At 38.8% G+C, this 19524-nt stretch overlaps 1 protein-coding gene across 9 annotated transcripts in view; it reads left to right on the forward strand.

Moving 5' to 3' along the window:
- LOC114161955 (muscleblind-like protein 1) overlaps nucleotides 1-17563 on the forward strand; it is a 74685-nt gene extending 57122 nt beyond the window's left edge. For 2 of the 9 annotated variants that reach the window (XM_028045655.1, XM_028045653.1), the window contains exons 5-11: nucleotides 2965-3204; nucleotides 5747-5800; nucleotides 6491-6641; nucleotides 8823-8858; nucleotides 10592-10677; nucleotides 10993-11066; nucleotides 13121-17563. In XM_028045655.1, coding sequence (XP_027901456.1) covers nucleotides 2965-3204; nucleotides 5747-5800; nucleotides 6491-6641; nucleotides 8823-8858; nucleotides 10592-10677; nucleotides 10993-11049 — 624 coding nt within the window. In that variant the 3' untranslated portion in view covers nucleotides 11050-11066; nucleotides 13121-17563. The remainder of the gene's footprint in view (nucleotides 1-2964; nucleotides 3205-5746; nucleotides 5801-6490; nucleotides 6642-8822; nucleotides 8859-10591; nucleotides 10678-10992; nucleotides 11067-13120) is intronic. The other 7 variants (XM_028045660.1, XM_028045656.1, XM_028045658.1 and 4 more) reach the window with 7 other exon arrangements.
- The last annotated feature ends 1961 nt before the right edge of the window (nucleotides 17564-19524 follow it).

The raw sequence follows: 19524 nt of genomic DNA on the forward strand, positions 1-19524 counted from the left end.
AGAGCAGGGATGGGAGATGGGAGAATTTGTTGACAGGAAAACATTTCGTTGAGTTCTCCGCAAAAAAAAGTGTCAAGAAGAGAGCCACTGTTGAAAGACAGGAGTCCAGTTTAAAAGTTTTCCGCATGCAGGGCAAGAGACATGGAAAAAATGAACCTGTTTGTGTCAGAGGAGACCAAAACTGAACTTTTTGGATCTTTAACAAAAAGTTAGGAAATTAACTTTTTGAACCAATCTTCCCAACTATGAAACCACACAGTGGTAGAATTTTACATTTAAATGACGGTAAACTGATTTTTTTCCACTTTGCAATTTTGTGCTGTCAGAATAAACCCAATGAAATGTGTTGAAGTTTGTGGCCATCATGTGGCTTTATTCAAGCGTTTGCACTGTATTTATGGGTTTTATCAAGTGCCAATAATTCTTGTTTATTTAACTTTAAAAAAACCAACAGCAGCAAGAAAAAAACATGCCTGTTTCTGTACTTTCGCACCAGAATTTCTTAAAAACATCTTAGAGAGACTTGCCTGCCTTGACTTAGATTTTCTAGTGTGTCGTCTAAAATAAACATACCAGAAATTCCATGGAAAAAAAACCCCCAAACTCTCATACCAGTCAGTAGATAATTCATTGTGGCTGGCAGAAGGTCCAATTTTAGAAGACAATCTTGCAGACTGTTTTCTTCAGAAATGTTTCTTTGTCGTCTCTCAGACTTCTCTTCCTAATCCGCTTCAATACATCATTATCTCCATGTGCATTAAATCATTTGTTCCTTACCTGCAGTCCTGGTGATGCAAATGTCCCAGAGGGACAGTTACTGTGGGGCCAAAAATATGATTAAGGGGCCCTTTGTGTGTTTGTCGAGTGAATTAGTTTTACTGATTTAACTCCTGCTAATGCATAACTGTAAGGAGACGCTCGCCGGTTCACACCTGCTGCCCCCGAATGCCTAATCTGTTATCGTTTAGTCGTCTCTTGCCTTCTAATCTTTTTCGGCGGCACCTCTGTCTCCTCACTCGCCATCTGTCAGTCGCTTACTCTTTATTCATCAGCCCTGCTAATATCTTCTATTCTCCCTCGCTTGCCTGCCTGCCCCGCCAACATCAGCCCGACAACAAGGCGATCTCGCTTTAGAAGAACAACAAACTAAGAAAAAAATCAAAAAAAGAAAACCCAAGGAGGTGTAGCAAGGGTAAGAGGAATAAGATGGATGTAATGTCAGTCTTCAACGTTAGTCGGTGTTGGTGAACGGGGGTTTGTCTTGTCAGAGTTGTTTTCCTGATAACAGACTTGTAAACAGGCCTTGTGCCGTCATAGAAACGCCAGTTAGTTCAGCCCGCCATGAAAATATGTTTCACTCTTCGAGGGCTTATGGTGAAAATGCAGCTTAGAAAAACAGCCAGGTGGAGACATGCTTCTTTAGGGTCAATCATTGCTTTGAGTCACTGGAGAAAATGTTTTTCTGTGTGTGTGTGTGTGTGTGTGTGTGTACCCAGGTTTTGTGCGTCTCTCTCTCTGTTATTTATTATGTGTACTCAGGTGATTGCGTCAGTTAAAGCCTCCCCAGAGGCTAACCAGCCGCATATTTCCCATGGGCCTCACTTAAGCTAGTAAATTTCATACTGAAGCAATTACATCCCTCCTCAGCTTCCTTCCGAGGTCGTGGAGATGCTGCCCCCTTCTGTCCATCTTGGGAACAACAACAAAAATGCTCACTTGAACGATAAATGCAAGTCGGTGTGTCAATCAACAGAAATGGACACGTTTGTCACAGTTTGGATGGTTACTGGGATGCGAAGTTCTGAAGTCAAATTGATAATAAACTTTTTTCCATATTTTGTCCTTTTACCACCAAATTCTTAATTAATTTTATTGGAATTGCATGTAACAGACTACAAATTAGTGTTTTACTTTTTCATCAATGTAATCAGGCATTTATAGACACCCCTTTTACTCTGACACCTCTAAGTAAACGGTTTTCCTGTATGTCATTTAATCTCAGTATAACTATTTTCATTCTATAAAGTTTGATTATACAAATTTAGAGAACAATTAGCATGACAAAAATCACAAAACGCACCAAACAGATCAGGGTTGAGGTTGTGAGGAATCTCTAAACAGCGTTAGAGATTACAATAAAATCCCAGGCTCTGAACGTCTCATAGAGAGCACAGTTTAATCTGTAATCTGAGAAGGCACAGAATATGACACGACTCCAAAGTCACAGAGTAACGGATGTCCAGATAAACTTGCAGGTCAACTAGGACATTTCTAATCAGGAAGCAACAAAGAAGTCATTGTTTCAGAGGAGCTGCAGGAGTGTGCAGCTCATGTGGGAGAATTATTTGTTGACAGGAAAACTGTTTGTTGTGCTCTGAACGAATCTGGGAGGACAGACACTAAAGAGTGGGAGGAGATCCCCCGTTCAGATCAAATTAAAAAGTAACTTTCTGCCTTACAAATTCAGTGCATTCAGGGTGAGCATGCCACTCCCCTAGTGGGCATGCTGTTCCGCTGCAAGGAGAGGCACACTGGAAAAGTTCATGTAAAGATGAGGGGAACTAATGATTTTTTTTTAAGACCACCAGAACTTAAAAGACTTGAGACAGGGGCAGAGATTCTTCTAGGGCCTAGTAGAATGTGAATACGTGACTAAAGCCTAGAATCTAGGTGGAGGACAAAGACCCTAAACATACAGCCAGACATACAAGGAAGTGGTTTAGATCAAATCATCAATCAAGTCCACTTCACAACCCAACTGAGAATCTGTGGCTGTACTTTAAAACTGTTGCTCACAGGTACTCTCAATTGTGGTTTTAACAAAATATAAAAAATGTGAAATCCGTGAACTCTTTGGCAAGGCATTGTAAAAGGAGCAACAGCTCAATCACTTCTGTCTTGTCCTGATGTGAACGTCTATGGATGGGAGGCCGTGACATGTTCCCTGTTCTGTTTGTCGCCCAGGTTTGCCGGGAATACCAGCGAGGTAACTGCAGTCGAGGGGAGAATGACTGCCGCTTTGCCCATCCGTCAGACAGCACTATGATTGACACAAATGACAACACAGTCACTGTGTGCATGGACTACATAAAGGGCCGCTGCTCGAGGGAGAAGTGCAAGTACTTTCACCCCCCGGCTCACCTGCAGGCCAAAATCAAAGCCGCCCAGCACCAAGTCAACCAGGCTGCGGCCGCCGCAGCCTTGGTAGGTATCTGTCCGATAATTACATCGCAACAGCAAAGGAGCGTATGGAAGAGATAAATTCATATAGCTATTCCCAACTCATTCTCGATTTGCTTTGTGAAATTTTGAAATTCGGAGCAAGCAAAACATGCCACCGAACCTCTTACGTGTAGAGGAAGACGCTTCTGTCCTACTCATGAAATTCTCCATTACATCTGCAGCGTACAACTATAACTCACTATGCAATTAAAGATACACATGCTTATTTGACTGTGCTAGCATGTGACTGAGCCTTCTGCTCCTCTCTTCCCTCGCCCCTGTTCTGCTGCTTCATTAGCCGTGTATTTCGCTGCTCACAGTCAATAGTTAACCTGTGCTAAAAAATTTTGCTGAGAGGACAACTGTGTGGAGACTACTGCTCAAGTTAGTGTAGTTTCTGCAATGCAGAGATCGCTTTCTCTAGGGACCCACAATAACGTTTTGCTTAGCTAAGTGCTGTAGATGACATTGTGCAGGTAAATCCAGAGAGGAGATTTGGTTTTTGTGCTGAGATGTTCCTGCATATGCCTAAACAAAAAACAATACTGTGTTTACTGCTGTTTATTCATCGAAAGACAAAAGGAAAGAGTAGAAAGTGACTCGCATATAGATTGTGAGGGAAATTGTGAAATATTTCAAGACTTTATTACATGGAATTTTGACGATTATGGCTTACAGATAGTAACAACCCAAAATTATGTGTCTTGGAAACTTAAAATTTTACACCAGTTAAAAAAAAATTTGTTTATTGTATAAATGTTATGTAGCGATCATATTATGGCCTGCACAGTCATGGGGAAGACTGCTGACTTGATAGAAATCTAAAGGAAAGTCACTTCCTGCTTCCTCCTGCGGACAACCTGTATGAAGATTTCATTTTAAATTCAAAATCATAGACACAAATGCGGCTGCAGGTTATGTAAAGCACAATAGGCCAACCATGTAAAACTCACAGATTAAAGATGCCAGTAAATAACCTCCAGTGGCTTAATGAAAATATGTTTAATACTTTGCAGTAAATAACACACTGAAGTACCTAGTTAAGATTGGAGCATAAGGTCAAAAAGATTGTCATTGGTACAAGAACCTCATTCGCAGATAATATGTCACAAGGCCGTAAATTAAACATAAACACCGCCAACCACTCATAAGGGCACCCATAAAAATGTATAAAAAGACAGATAAAAAAAACATCCACTGAAAGATTTAGAAAAATACAACATTGGTGCAAAACAATAGTAAGTCCTGCATCAAAAAGAATAGCTTGAGTAAACTTACCGGCACCCTGAGATGGAATGACGACTTGTTCGAATTGTACCCCACTTCTCACCCTTTGACTGACAATGGCTGGAGATTCAGCTCCTTAAGAAAGCTTAATAACTTTCATAAGCTATGAAAGTTAACCAATTATGGCAGTTATTAAGCTTTTGAAAGCTTAATAACTTCCATAATTGTTGATTTTAAGGTTTTCTGCAGGTTTTGTGAAAGCAGATGAGACAGACAAAGAAAAACGGAGCGTGTTCAGCTACAACTCTTCTGTGGGTACTGGAGACAGTAAGACAAAATAAGGCACTTAGTTTATCATTCAGCAGAATAAAATACACTACACCAGTTTCTTTCCACAGTAGTGTCTGAGCCTAATGCTGCTACATCGTATATAAAATAATGATCAGTGATCAGAGCAGGAAGCCTCGGCTTTGAGGGATAACTGATGGGTTTTGCATCTTAAGCAGACAAATATCAACTCGAGTCTGCTGAAAGCCCAGCCAATAAACTTTAGCTTCAAATACTGTCATTGAAATATGTTGTGGTTAAACCTGCTTTGACAGTGACTGATAGTTTCCTTTTCCCCGTCATTAAACTGAAAAAAAAAAGGTCAGCTGATCCTCCTCTCTGAGCAGCAATTTTTTTTCAGCTCCGATTGACGAACATGAATTTTCGGTAACACTTTATTTGACGGGTTGTGATAAGACACTGTCATAAACATGACATAACACCTGTCATGAACATGAGTAAGTAACTTAAAAAAATTATGTAGCTTTATGTTATTAAAGCTAAAGTTTAATCAGTAATACTTTTATAACAAATTTATGTCAGATCATGATTTCTTGGTTAATGTCAAGTTGTCATAACAAAGACATTTTGAATAATGTGAACTTTATATTAAAAGTTTCATGATTTACCGAATGACACTTTATGACAACAGTCATAAATATTTATGAAGACTTACTCATGTTTATGACAGGTGCTATGTCATGTTTACAACCCGTCAAATAAAGTGTTACAGAATTTTCTTGCTAACTGTAAACGGGCGTGTGTTTATTCCAGTAACCCTATGCGCATGCTGTAGTCTTGTAAGTGGTGTATATTGCATTCAAATGATTTGTTTATTTTTTTGTTTGTTTGTTTTCCGACCCACACTGCACTGCTCCCCATGATGCACCTTCGCTTGCTGGTTTATGTTATTGCGCTTGAACCCCATTGGCCCATTGCCGCATCACGCGCTCGCTGCCTGCTAATTAAGACTCAGTCGGCTGTCAAATCACTGAAGCGACCCCTCGACGCAACTTTTGACCTGGTACTATGACCTTTCACCTTTTAGCTTGACATGTCGCCATGGTGTTATACATGTCATTAACTGTAGAGCGCCGATTGGGGATGAACTCATGTGACGCCTTAATTCTGTTTACAGAGCACTTTCTCGCTCGAGAAATTAGTTCAAAACACCAGAAATATTTGATTCACAAACGAAAACTCACAATTTAGTTCATCGCCTTTTGGTGAGCCTTCAGTTATGGTCTTTATTAGTGTCTTGGTTGGTCTTTGCATGTTGGTGTTATTTTTCAGTTTGCATGAATAATTGTTGAGAAAGATGTCATAACAATATTAACATGTCCCACGCTAAATATCTTATTTGTCTTCACTGACCAATGATGAGAACTAGATCTTGTACTATCAATGTTCATATATTCTTTAATAAAATTATTATGTCTTATCCTTTACATAAGCCATTAAGCTGTTTAGTATCAATCATGTAGCTATGTGTATTGCTAATGTTGCTGATTTAGCTCAATAGCACCACATTACGTGCTGCTCTAACTTTAATGTAGCCTGCTGCTAATTCACTTTATTTGTATTAGCTCTAGCAAGATGAAAACTTTGCTTTCTAATGGAGTTCTCTCTTCTCTCTCATCTGACTCTCGCTGTCGCTGCTCTTTGTTTTTCTCTCACTCCCGTCCCTTTCTTTTGGTGTCGTCCCCCTTCTCAGGGGCTCCCTCCTGTCTTGCCTCCTTTGCCAAAGAGACCTGCACTTGAAAAAGCCAACGGTGCCAACACTATGTTCAATGCTGGCGTTTTCCAGTACCAACAGGCCCTGGCCAACATGCAGTTTCAGCAGCAGGCTGCCTTCATACCATCAGGTAGAACCTTAGTTTTTTATATATGCAAATATCGTCGTAAAGCAGGCTGCTTAATCACTCCTGGACGTACGTTTTAGCATCACTAAAGAATGGCTGAATGTGTGTTTTTTTTGTGTGTGTCAGTGTCATGCTAAACAACTTGCATGATCTTTACTGCATACAGTACTTTAGTCGTGTATTCACACACCTTGAACTTTTTTCAAATGTTGTCACGTAATATTCAAAAACCTTGATTTGCAAGACCAACACAAACTAGTGAATTATTGTGAAGTGGAATAAAAATGAGGAAATATTTGGAATTAAAAGGCTAGACTGGAACTATTTGACCTTTTTGTAGCCAATGCACAGTCAGATTTAATAGAGAGAGGATTGGCTTTCAAGTTGTGGCACAGATGATCAGCGAGAGTCAGGACTTGGCCTGAGCCGTTCAAAAAAATAAATAAATAAATAAATACTGTATGTGTTGATATAAAGCCTTTCATTGTTTTGGGCCAATCTCCAGCCAGCAGGTGAACCTTCACTAATTTATTTTTTTTTGTTTCTAACAGGTTTTCATTTTGGGAATTTTGGGGGGGGGTTTGGCTCTAGAGGCCTTTATTTGAAAGTCCTATGACACAAAAGTAGGAAAATGAGAGAAAGGAAAGACATGCAGCAAAGGTCACCATGATGATATGTATTTCACTGGATCAATGAAGTGCTCAGAAGGATGTCGGTTTTCTATGGTTTTACAAACTAGGAGTTCTTACGGCTTTCTTTCAACAGTGGTTTTCATCTTGACACCTTTTCATGAATGGATTTGTTTATTGTAAAACTAATAGTCATTTAACCGATTGCCACACTCTGTCCAGTTTAGGTGGACATTTATGTCTTCTCTTGGTAGGTTTGCAGTTGTGCCATTCTTGTTTTGTTGTGGGATAGTAGAATATAATCAAACAGAATAGAATAGAATAGAATAGAATAGAATAGAATAGAATAGAATAGAATAGAAATACCCCTAATTGTCCCACAGTGGGGAAATTTAGGAATTAACTGAATAGTGCTGAATGAGATGTTCACAGATCTGCCTGGTGTGTTCCTTAGTGATGCGGCTTGTTTACTAATGTTCTCCATCAAACCTCTGAGGCCAAGATCAAATAGAGATTGATTCTATTTGTGAATTAGGTGCAATTGGGAGCAGTGGATCTGATGTGGGAATATAAAAGTGAAAAGGCTTCAGCAACAAAATGCAGTTCTCGGTTGTGAAAATTAGAATAGGTTCAAGGGGTATGAATGCCTTTGCAAGTCAATATTTAGACACAAGCTTTACATGAGCTTTGAGAAACTGTAGCAAATAATAAATGTGTGGAACTACTTTTATCTAACTAGATAAATGTACAAACAAATGTACAAGGTTGGCAAATGTACAAACATTTGCTCTGGAGGCTAATTTAGGCCTAATCTAGCAATTGATGTATCATCTTCTTTACAAATTGATTTCTGTTGGAAAAAAAAAAAAACAGCCAAACCATCAGACAATCAGGGCACCTAATTGGCTTCTAGCTTAGTTAACCAGATGTTGACGTTAGACAGACAGGATCTTACTGGATCATCAAAAGTAAGAAGGATACACCCTTCACCTAAAGAGTGTCGTATAATCAAGTACATGGATACACACACCTACATACACACACACAAGGACAGCCTTGCTGCAGAGTACTTCTCTAGACGTTGCAGTGTCATCTTACAGTGTGGCCAGTGTTCTCATCTGACAGCCTAAGAATAGCTCACCATCGATTCCCAGCAGTTCCTCGTATGTCTCACTCCGCTGGGCTGTCATGTCACCACAGCGCACTTAGGGGATTCAAAAAAGGAGGTCACTCAAATATTTCATGGTGCAAACAGTTGCTGTGAGGCTGCTGGTAAAATGAGGCCACTGCTAGTATTTAATTTTAATTCAATGGACCAGAAAATTCAGGCTATTATCTACGCTATTATTTCTCATAATCAGTATCAATGGCCGGCTGAAGCAATTCACTTCAGCCCGGCCGTTTAACCCACTGTGAGCGTAATTTGTTCATGTCCAGGTCAAATCTGGTGTTGTGTGTGATTCTAAAATTTTTTTTTTTTCTTTGATGTCTTCTTCCCCGGCCCCACATTCCCCTCCCATTCACTCCAATCCCTGTTGCAATGCATGATGGGCAGGCTCGATTTTGTGCATGACACCTGCAACAAGTGTTGGTAGGTGCCAGTTTTCCTTACTAATCATGTTTGAGTCCTTTGTGGTCTCTCCTGTCACTTTTAAGTCATCCTGTTATTTTGAGCACATTATTCACCCTGCAAAACTTTTGACTGAAGTTACAGTCAGCTTGAATTGCAAAATTGTAAATTAATGGGGTTTTTTTATATTAATTGGAAGTTTTACTGTACTGCTCAGTACGTCTTTATGAAATACATTTCTGTTCTTTTCAGCTCTTAAGTCACCTGATGCTTGTTGCAGTTTTAATTCCTCTGCTTCATTATGTCTCCATCTGAAGCGCTCTAACCTCTGCAGTACTTCATTTTACTGTCAGGCTGTGAAAAGTCACTTAAACATGAGAGAATTTTTATTTGGAACAGAAATATTAGAGGGAACTAAATTTGCTACAACAACAATTTGAGATTTTTTTATTTGGCACTTAACATTTTAGCAGCTGGATGAACTTTTGTTTTTCTAAATATTAAGTTTCGAACTCTATGTTGTTCAAGACATAACATAACAACTCACTAGTATTTAGGAGAACCTGATTGTAGCGATAGACTAATCAAAGATTTGTGGACGACTACAAATCTTCAGTCTCTGTAAACCTCAATAACTGCTAATGTGGATTTTATCCAATTTTGAGACCCATAATTAAACAGCATTCAATATATCTCCCTCTCTCATCTTTCTGCAGCGACTGCTTTTTAATTATTCAGAGTAGAAGCCGAGGCAATATCCTGCTGTGCGTGAGATCTTTAGCAACTTAATATATCAAGTTATTTTGACACTGACATAAAAAAAAGAAGTAAAAATCTAGCATTTTCAATAACAGTTGCAACCTCATATGAATAACAAAGAGCAACTTTACATCTTCGTCAATAATTCTACCAAAATGCCCGAGGTGGGTGCAGACATTGATACGCAGCTCCAAATAATAGAAAAATTCAGTTAAAACAAATCACCAAAATTTCAAAAGTATGTGATGGAGAAGAAGCAGAAAAACCAGTCTGAATGAGCAGCCAGCATGCCTTGGTAGGAACAAAAAAACAGGCTGCGTCTTTCTGCTTCATTTTTGCATGCCTCAGTGCCCTTTAAAAAAAACGCTGAGTCTTCCTTAAGTTAGCATGTCTGCACCGAAGATTGTTGTTCTCAGCAGACCCGTGTAGGGCTTACTTTAACACAGGGGTCTCAAACTCCAGGCCTCATGGGCCGGTGTCCTGCAACTTTTAGATGTGCCTCTGCTGCACCACACCTGAATATAATAATTAGGTCATTAACAAGGCTGGGAGAACTGATCTACACAAGGAGGAGGTAATTAAGCCATTTCATTCCAGTGTTTTGTACCTGTGGCACATCTAAAAACTGCAGGACTGCGGCCCTCGAGGACTGGAGTTTGAGACCCCTGCTAACGGATTTAATGAAAAGATCCTGTTGTGATTCTAGCCTGACTGAGGGTGGAAATGTGCATGAATAAAGTTACTTGGACAACATCCTCTCACCCTTTGTGTCCATGTTTCTGACCAAGCTAAGCTCAGTAGCAGATGTTTAAATTCACTCACCAAACAAGAAATTTAAGACGTGCAGCTACTTTACAAAAAAAAACAACAAAAAAAACTGGAGACTTCTCTCATGTTTATTAGCAGTCCGAGCACAGACATGGAAATGAGGTACAAAGCATGAAAAGCTTTAAATCTAGTATGGTTCATCTTGCCTGTGTGATCTTTCCTTTAAGTACCCATGATGCACGGTGCTTCTCCAGCCACTGTGTCTGCAGCCACCACACCTGCCACAAGTGTTCCCTTTGCAACAGCCAACCAGGTTTGCTCCTCTTCCTGCCTCCTCTCACTTTCTTTCACATTATTACTTTTATTTTATTTTTTCAAATCGGCTCAGGCTTTTCTGTTTTCCTGTAAATGATGTGATTCTGTTGCGCTTCCTCATAAATAATTCACGAAGAGAAAACAAAGGCTCGTTTCTGATCTTTTGCTAGTTATGTGTGGTTTTGTTTCTACACACTCTCCATGCTTATCTTTCACATGAACTGCTGTTTGTTCTCGTTTCGTTCGGTCCGTTTGCTAACTCTCTCTCTGTTTTTCCTTGTCTTCCTGTTTTCTCTTCTCTCCTCTCCGTCAGATTCCAATAATATCTGCGGACCATCTGACTAGTCACAAGTATGTGACCCAGATGTAGGAGTCTCTGTCAGAACAGTATGTACTTCTTCCTATTGGAGTGTCTTGCACAATTCCTGTCAAAAACCATTTCAACACATCGTAGATGGTTCACTGGAGTTAAATGTTTTGCTGAAACAGAAGGAAAAGGATATAAATTGTTGTCCACGTTTATTGGCATCCATAGTGAAGGAACTGGAAGCGAATAATTTGGTCAAATGAGGCAAAGAATTAGGTTTTCTGTGGCAAACAAAATCCGGGTTGGATTTAAAACATAGAATGTAATATTTTACAAAAGTGAGAAGTAAAATATTTTATCATATTTCATGGGACAGTACTGAAAATATGACTTATACAATGTAAATTAGTGTACAGCTTGTGTAACAGCATTCATTTTCAGTTCCCTCAAAATAACTCAGCCCACGCCTTATAACGTCTAAATCATGAGCGACAAAAGTGAGCACACAGTGAAAATGTCCAAATTGGGCCCAATTAGCCATTTTCTCTCCCCGCTGTCATGCCACTCGTTTGCGTTAAAAGGTGTCAGGAGTGAATGGGGAGCAGGTGTGTTAAATTTGGTGCTATCGCTCTCAGACTTTCTCTTTCCGGTCACTGCAAGTTCATCGTGGCAAGGAGCTCTCTGTGGGTCTGACAAAAATACGTTTTACTCCACAGAAAAAAAGAGGTTTAGTCTTTTAATGATCTCACCATACTCCACTGGATTAAACGCCACTGCATCAACTATGGCGAAGAAACCTTTAAGCAGTCGGCCTGCTTCTCTTCTATAAGCTCTGGGAACTTTGTGAAACCTCAAATTTGAAATAATAAACTACTACATGGTGCCACTTGTCAGGAAAACTGATTATGATTGGGTCTTTTAGCAGGATACTGTTCAAAAATATAAATGTTCTTCTCTATAGAGAGCAGGTTTCAATCAAACTTCTTCCAGACTTTTTTTTTAATGTTAGCAAAATATTGCACTCATTTTTGTTATGTTCTGTAAATTTGTCTGATGTTGTGTTTTTGTTTACTTGAAATTAAACAGTGTGGGATTCACAAAAAGGGAAGTTTTTTTATTACTGTAAAATCAAATTTTCTCATAAAAAATGATCGCTGTATTGTGTCCAGACTTATATTGTTTATAATTAAACAGAGTTAATCTACATTTAATTACTTTGATGTGTAGAAATAAAGCCCTCAAAGATCTTCTGATCTTCTCCGCTCCTTCTGTCACACGAAAGGAATAATCACGCAATTTTAGGAATCTCGGGATTTAAGATTTATTTGGAATCAACAAGAGATAATCAAAACTTCAATTAAGACGAAAAGACGATGGGATGAAAAAAGAAATGATGGGAACTAATTAGAATGGAATCGTGCATCAAATGTTTTGGAGAACAGAGAACGTTAGTCCGCACATCAAATTAAGGGGTTGATTTAAATGAGTAAAGTCTGAAACATTAGTTTCAAAATGAGAATGGCCTTCACGTTAGCAGGAGCTGTTATGGTTCTCTCAAGCCTTGACAAAATAAAGCAAGAGAAACTCTTGCTGTTACTGTCCACAGCAACAGATCAATCTATCATTTTCAAACATGAACTCCTTAATCACTCGTCTCTGAGCAGCCATCGGTGTTTGAACCACCAATCAAGCACAGACTTTGGGAGCACAAGTGAATCCAGCTCTCAAAGTTATTACAAACATGTAATTAATGCTTGGAGGGGGGGAAAAAAATGCTAACATGCTGGAACACGTCTGACAGTCGGCATTTACAGTTACATTTATTCATGAATTAATGAATAGGTATGAACTTTCTAAGTTTTGAAGAAAAAAATCGGATTATTCATATGACAAAGACTGTAATATCTTGGGTTATGCAGCGTTAGCATAGCTAAGATAATATTTTTCTCATGTTTTTAAGACCTGAACATGTTACGTGTTGGGGTGGAGATTTACTTTGACTGGATTAGAGATGGAGACTGTTAAAGTGTTCACACCTCAAAAAGGCAGAACTTCAAAAAGTACAGTAATACATAATAACAAGAAGAGTAATACTAATCAAAATGTCTGTGTTTTTTTCTTTGAACCTGTCCAGATGGAACTGGAGATGGAGCGTGCTGGTGTCAAATCCAAGATTAACGGTCAACCTTCATACAAGTAACAGCGAGAGCCGAGGTTCCGGTTCGGAACACAACCTGCATGTTAGCGTAGAAGGAACAACTTGCTAGAGATGTTCTCATGTGACGTTCATGCACAGTTTCACACGACGACAGACAAAAACAAAAGAGCGAAGAAGAAGAATTAGAAGAGCGTCATTTGTATTTCAAGACTTGCCTCTCGTTTTGCAGAGGTGACTAACCTTTATTCACCAGACACATTTTGAATGTCAACACAAGGTTCATGTGGGGGGAGCAGTCATCGGGACTGAATCGGTACGTCCGCTGACCAAGAATCACGTCTTGCGTTGTCTTGTTTGTTTATTGGTTTTTCGAATGTCAATATGTTCACTTGTTTACACCAAGATGTACCTTGTATCTCAGTTAAGGTAAAGGAGCAGATAATCTGACTGAACCACATATGCATGCACAATAATTTTTTTTCTTTTGTTTTTTTTGTTGTTGTTGTTGTTGTTCTTACCTGGTTCTGTTCTTCTAACAGTGATGAGGGAATTTGCCCGAGCAAGGAAGCAACTGAATGTCTGTGATGTGTCTTTCAAACCTTTGTAGCCTACCTTTTTATCTCTTAAGCACACGTCTTTAACCTTACAGGAATCCCTGTAAAGTGCCATGCATCTCAAAATATACAGGAATTGTATTCAAGCAGTGTTACAAAGTTTTAAACTCAACAATTCCCTTTAATTCATATGTGTCTGATTTAGAGTTTTGCTTTTTTCAGGACACCATGTTGTGTCCAACCACATGACCTGTCATTACCTGTAATTCCCGTTAAGCACCGCTGATTATTGCACCCCGGATATTCTACTGATTGAAACCTTTTTACTTTTTTTTTTTTTTTTTACTATATTCTTTCATATCTGTCAGCTGTTTAGAAATGCGATGGTTGAACCTGCAACCACAACGATCTGTCTTTCTGCGCCAGCATGTGCTTTGCAAAAGTATTCATACCACCTTTTTCACATTTTTTCACTCTGCAACTACAAACTTAAATGTATCGCTTGTTCATCTTGTGTGACAGACCAACACAAAGTAGCGCATAATTTCTTTTTTCACTAATGATTTACTTTGTGGCACCACTTTTTGCTGCGAGGAGAGCTGCAGTTGTTTTGTTGCACATCTAAAGACTGAAACCTTTTGCCAATTCTTAGCTATAAAATGGCACAGCTGTGAAATAACCTCATGTTCTCAGTTAGATTTAGATGTAAGGCGTTGCAACGCACGAATTGAGTCGCTCTCCTGGTTTTCTGTGTTTACTTTCATCCGTTTTCTCATGACCTCCAATCAGCCTTCCTGTTCCGCTAGCGAAAAGCCTCCCTCCCCCCCAAGTGCCGCCTACATCACGTCTCATCGTCAGGACGGTGTGTTCAGGGTTGTATGAAGTGTCGGTGTTCTGCCACCGACACTTCATACAACATTTTGCATGCAGGTGACTTTCTGAAAGCCACTGGAAAATCTTGAGGTCATCAAACGTTGGACTTCACACACACACGCCCAATTTTTCTGCGCTACTTTGTGTTGGTCCATGACAGAGCAAATTTCATTTAAGCACTCTGAAGTTTTGTGGTTGTCGTGTAGCAAAATGTGAAAAAGTTCAGTTAAATAGTAATAGTAATAATACTTTTTCAAGGTAGCGCAAGTTGCATTTAGGCCTGTAGAATCTCTCTCTGGGATAAAGACGAAAACAATTAAATAACTGCTGTGAGGCCAAACAGAAATCTGTAAAGAAGAGTCTGCTGGTGTGATGATGTTTGTTTTCTTTAAAAAGAAAAAAAACATAATTTGTTTTTCTTATACATGGTTATGCGTATTCGAAGACAGGTCGTCGAAGAAAAGTCGGTGTAGTACGTGCGTGTATATATATATGGTCTGACATATTTAAGAACATTTGTTTGATACCTGGGAACTGTCTTTCAGATAGTCAGCCAAAGTCTTTTTGTGTCACTGTTGTAATGAGTAGACTAGAGGGGCTGACTTCATAAGGACGCCCAGCCCAAAGAAGGTTCGGGTGTTTAGAGTAGATCTCTGGAACGGCTTTTTGTTTGTTTTGTTTTTCTCGTGGTTTGGGTGTTCTTCAGGCATAGTTAATTGACGGACAAGGACAGCTTAAAGGCGGCAAGAAAATGGAACCTGATTGTATTACTCATCCAAAGCCTTAGAATGTACCAACGGGTCAGCACAATGCAACACGCCATTTTGAACCATGCAGCTGCCTAATCCATGCCATAATGCAACACACACAGAACACTATGTGGCTGTCATGTTCGTGTTTTCCCAAACCCCTCCTTCCTTCTTAGACAAGGAGTGTTCATTTTGTTTGGAAAGTACTTTGATATTAGTTGTTATTTTTTAGTTTTGCGGATGATATTTATCTTTATAATAATGAGTATATTAGGAGGGGTGTGTGTGTGCGTGTGTGGGGGCGTTTCTGCGTGTGTCCTCCCATCCAGAGTTTTCCCCAAAAATTCCACGTAATGTCTTTTTTTTTTTTTTTGGTACAGTTGCGATTGTAAGCTCAATATTTTCTACGTTATGTATATTGTTGAAGTGTATGCATTTGTTTGTTCATTTCTCTAGTCTTTTTTTGTGTTTGTTCTTTGAACAAAGATGTTTTATATGAGTATCTAACAGTGTTGACACAACAGAAACAAGAGGCTGAGTTGTCGCTGTGGCAACGTTCGTCAATAACTGACTAATATTTTAACAATTGTAAGGTTTGTACCTAGTCCTATAAGCGTAAAAAACAAAAAAGAAGAAGAAGAAAAAAAGATGTTATCGAAAAGTCTAGTTCATAGATGTTAAGAGTAAAGATGTTATTTTCTATCCATTTCAAATATTAACTGTTTAAATATTTCTACTCTCCCTGGAAATTGGGCCATGTTGGAAAACAAGCTGCATATTTAATCACTTTTACAGGCGTTGCCGGCGGGGTGAAGGTGAAGTTGGCGAGCGGCGGTCCGACGCGCTCGTCTCCAGCTTCGCCAACCGCAAACAACGGGGGGGGGAGGCAAGGAGGACAGGGTGAGGGGAATAAAGAGATAATAAAGGTCGACTTTTTTGCACTTCTGTACATAGTAAAAAAACAAATGAAAATAGAGAGTATCGTGTATATTGAGATCTTATTTTGAATAAAAAAGAAAAACGATGACAGGGAATTTTGCTAGGACAACAAAAAAAAAAAAACAACAAAAGAAAAAAATGATTCTTTTTGAAAGGCTGAACAAAAATTGCTTGCATTTAGAGGGCCCTGAGTTCTCACTCTCCTGCCTCTTTTCGGAATGATAATAATCAGGGTTTCCCCCAGTGTATTAAAAGCCTGGCGGGCCACCAGGCTTTACTTGTGCCCCCACCAGGCTTAGCATTGCTTATCTATTTAAGTTTTTATAAATGTTTGCATTTTTTTAAGACTTTATGTGTTATTGGACGATTGGAAGATTAATATCTGAACACCAACTACAACTATCAAGAGATATTTTCCGATTTCCTGCAAACTTTAAACCTTTTTTAAACTCAAAAACATGACGGGCGGCGGGATGAATGACTGCCAAGCGACCCAACCACCAGGCTTAGCATGTTTTCTGGGGGAAACCTTGATAATTATAAAAAAATAAAAGGCCAATTGTTGCTCCCTCTTTTTTGTCAGCAGCTTGTAGTTTGCCCGGTAAAACTTCTGGAAGGAGGCGTCCACGGCCATCCTGCCACATAAGAGCCTGACGGGGGTCAGGAGGGGGGTGAGGGGGTTCGTCTGGTTTCCCTTAACCTGTCTGTATCGACGGTCCGCGCCATGCCTGCCCCCCTCACCTCCCGCCCCCAGGCCCCACCTACCACAACATGTTCTGTCTGTTTTACCTTTACTCAGAGTGGATTGCATGTCAACGGAAATACATATAATACAGTGACGGAGAAGAAAAAAAAGATAATAACCTTCACAACACACTAATACTGAATAAGAACTCATTTACACAGAAAGATGTATTTACAGTATACAATATCCTATCAATGTAATGGAGTAAAATATATATATATATATATATATATATATATATATATATATAATACAAAAACATAGAGTAGTGGTTTTATTTTTTAAAAAAAAGGGGGTTTCAGAGGCTATACTCACTAACTTCACCACTTGGGGAGATAAAATACATGCAACACAAACACCGTAGCTATAAGAGTCATTTTTGTTTCCGTTTGTGTCAGCTGTGCTTGTGGTCGATGGAACGGATTGAGCAGAAATGTCAGGGCGACGTCAGAGTCCTAAAGAAACCGCCTTGTACGTACATTTTATTCCAAATACCTTATAATTATTGCAAATGGAGTCCTTATCGTTTCAATGTGCGTGCTTCGTCCTTGGATCAAAACCCCCCCCCCCCAAGGATTTCTGTTTGAATATTAAACGTTTGCTCTGAACATTCACGTTATCCTTCCTCTTCTACAAGCACACTCTTCTTATATTTATGATGTAGTGTAAAACTGAAGGGTTTTTTTTGTTTGTTTGTTTAGTTTTTCTTTTTATGATTTGTATGTTTGCTTTTTCTGCTCGTAGTGCTTAAGATGATGTATCCTGTCCTCTGCCGCACTTTGTTTCTGCTTGTTTTACTGTTCCAGGCCCCTTGGAAGAATGCGTTGCGTTTGCATGCTGGCCGCCTCGTTTGGGAAAGGCGCTCACAGGGAACGATGTGCATAGATTGCAACAGACTTAAGCCATAAAACTTCAATCATCAGAACGAAATAAGGAAGGAGCTCGCAGACGGGTGGGGCGCGGTACTTTGTTTTGTTTTTTGGAGTCGACAGAAAAGCGTGTATGCCTCGGTTTTACTGACGACGACATCACGCACTAAATCAAGAAGACGTGTAGAGTATTTAATAGAACCTTTGGAGTGATGTTTCAACTTTACAGGTTGTGTGGTGTTATGAGAAAAAGTTTCATTTCTGTTTTGTTTGTTTGTTTGTTTTCATGGGGCCTGTATTGCTACGTATTCTTGCTGTTATGAATTTGAAAAATGTAATAAAATTTACAACTGATGCAGACTGTTTTGGAGTTATTTCATCTACTTGGTTCGCAGCAATTCGTAATTAAATTGACATTTAATTGTGACATGTTTTTGTTTTTTGTATTTTGGCGGAAAATTTTACATTTAGTACATTAACCACGTAATCAAGTAGAGTTTCATGCATTTTGCGCATTTTAAAAAGCTTGTTTAAGTTATATTCTTCTCTGACCTCAAATTGAATGTGTAAAAATCCAGTTAAGTTGAAAAAAACTATGTAGATTCAAACTAAAACACAGATTGATTTAAAGAAATGTTTGCTTAGAAAACTGCATATTCACATATCACAATTTGTAAATTTAAAACTTTACAGTATTTGTACACTATGTGCACTTAATATGCTACTTTAGACACTGCTTTCCACAGTCTTATTCGTCTGATTCTGTAAATAAAAGAACAATTTCTGTTTCTTTAAAGGTGCAGAAACGTAGTAGTAAAATCAGCACTTTTGCACCATTTTAAACAAGAAACTTTTAAATGAAAGAATTGTGAAATCTAAAGAAGCCAGCTCAATTATCTTTACCTTTTAACATTTATCTACTAAATTATCTTCTAAAAAAAAAAAAGAATGGCAGCACAACTCCAAAAGATACCCAGTTCAGCTGACATACTCAAAGTCAAACTACAGCAAACAATGTGGCAAACATTCACAAAAACATAAACAGAGTTATGATTTTTGTATCCTTCTTGTTTTTTCGGCTTATAAAAATCTTGCCTGTTTTCTTGTGTGTTAATAATTTGTATTGTAGTTGGGGTAAATATGTCTTGATGTATCATCAAGTACAAAAAAAAAAGCATCTGTCTACATCTGTGAATCACAGTGTGCAAACAGAAAGAAAATGTAAATGAAAGATTAGTAGAAGAAAAGAATAGACCCATTTTAAAAAAGTCTTATTTTTTCATATTAACAGGGCAGTTTGTCTCAGGATAGATGCAACTGCAATTTGCATCTTTTTTGCTCCATATGCCTTCTTTTCCTATATATATTTTTTTTTTGGAGGGGTGTCTATAATACTCCAGCTGCCACCTGCTCACAATGAAGTCTATTTTAGAGGAATCTGTGAGCATGAAGTAGAAGGTATTCTGTTCAGACAAGGCCAGAACTAAATTTATTGGGCTACCAGCTGAACTCACACTGCACATTTTCACAAAAGAAAAAATGCAAACCAAGAGGCTGCATCATGCTGTGGAAATGATTATTTGGCCTTTGAGTCAACAAAGTCTGAAACCCCCTCTACTGTCAGCCTACTTCGCCGTACTTTGGCTGGACG

The sequence above is a fragment of the Xiphophorus couchianus genome, chromosome 18 (assembly GCF_001444195.1).
Source record: "Xiphophorus couchianus chromosome 18, X_couchianus-1.0, whole genome shotgun sequence".
Lineage (NCBI taxonomy): Eukaryota > Metazoa > Chordata > Actinopteri > Cyprinodontiformes > Poeciliidae > Xiphophorus > Xiphophorus couchianus.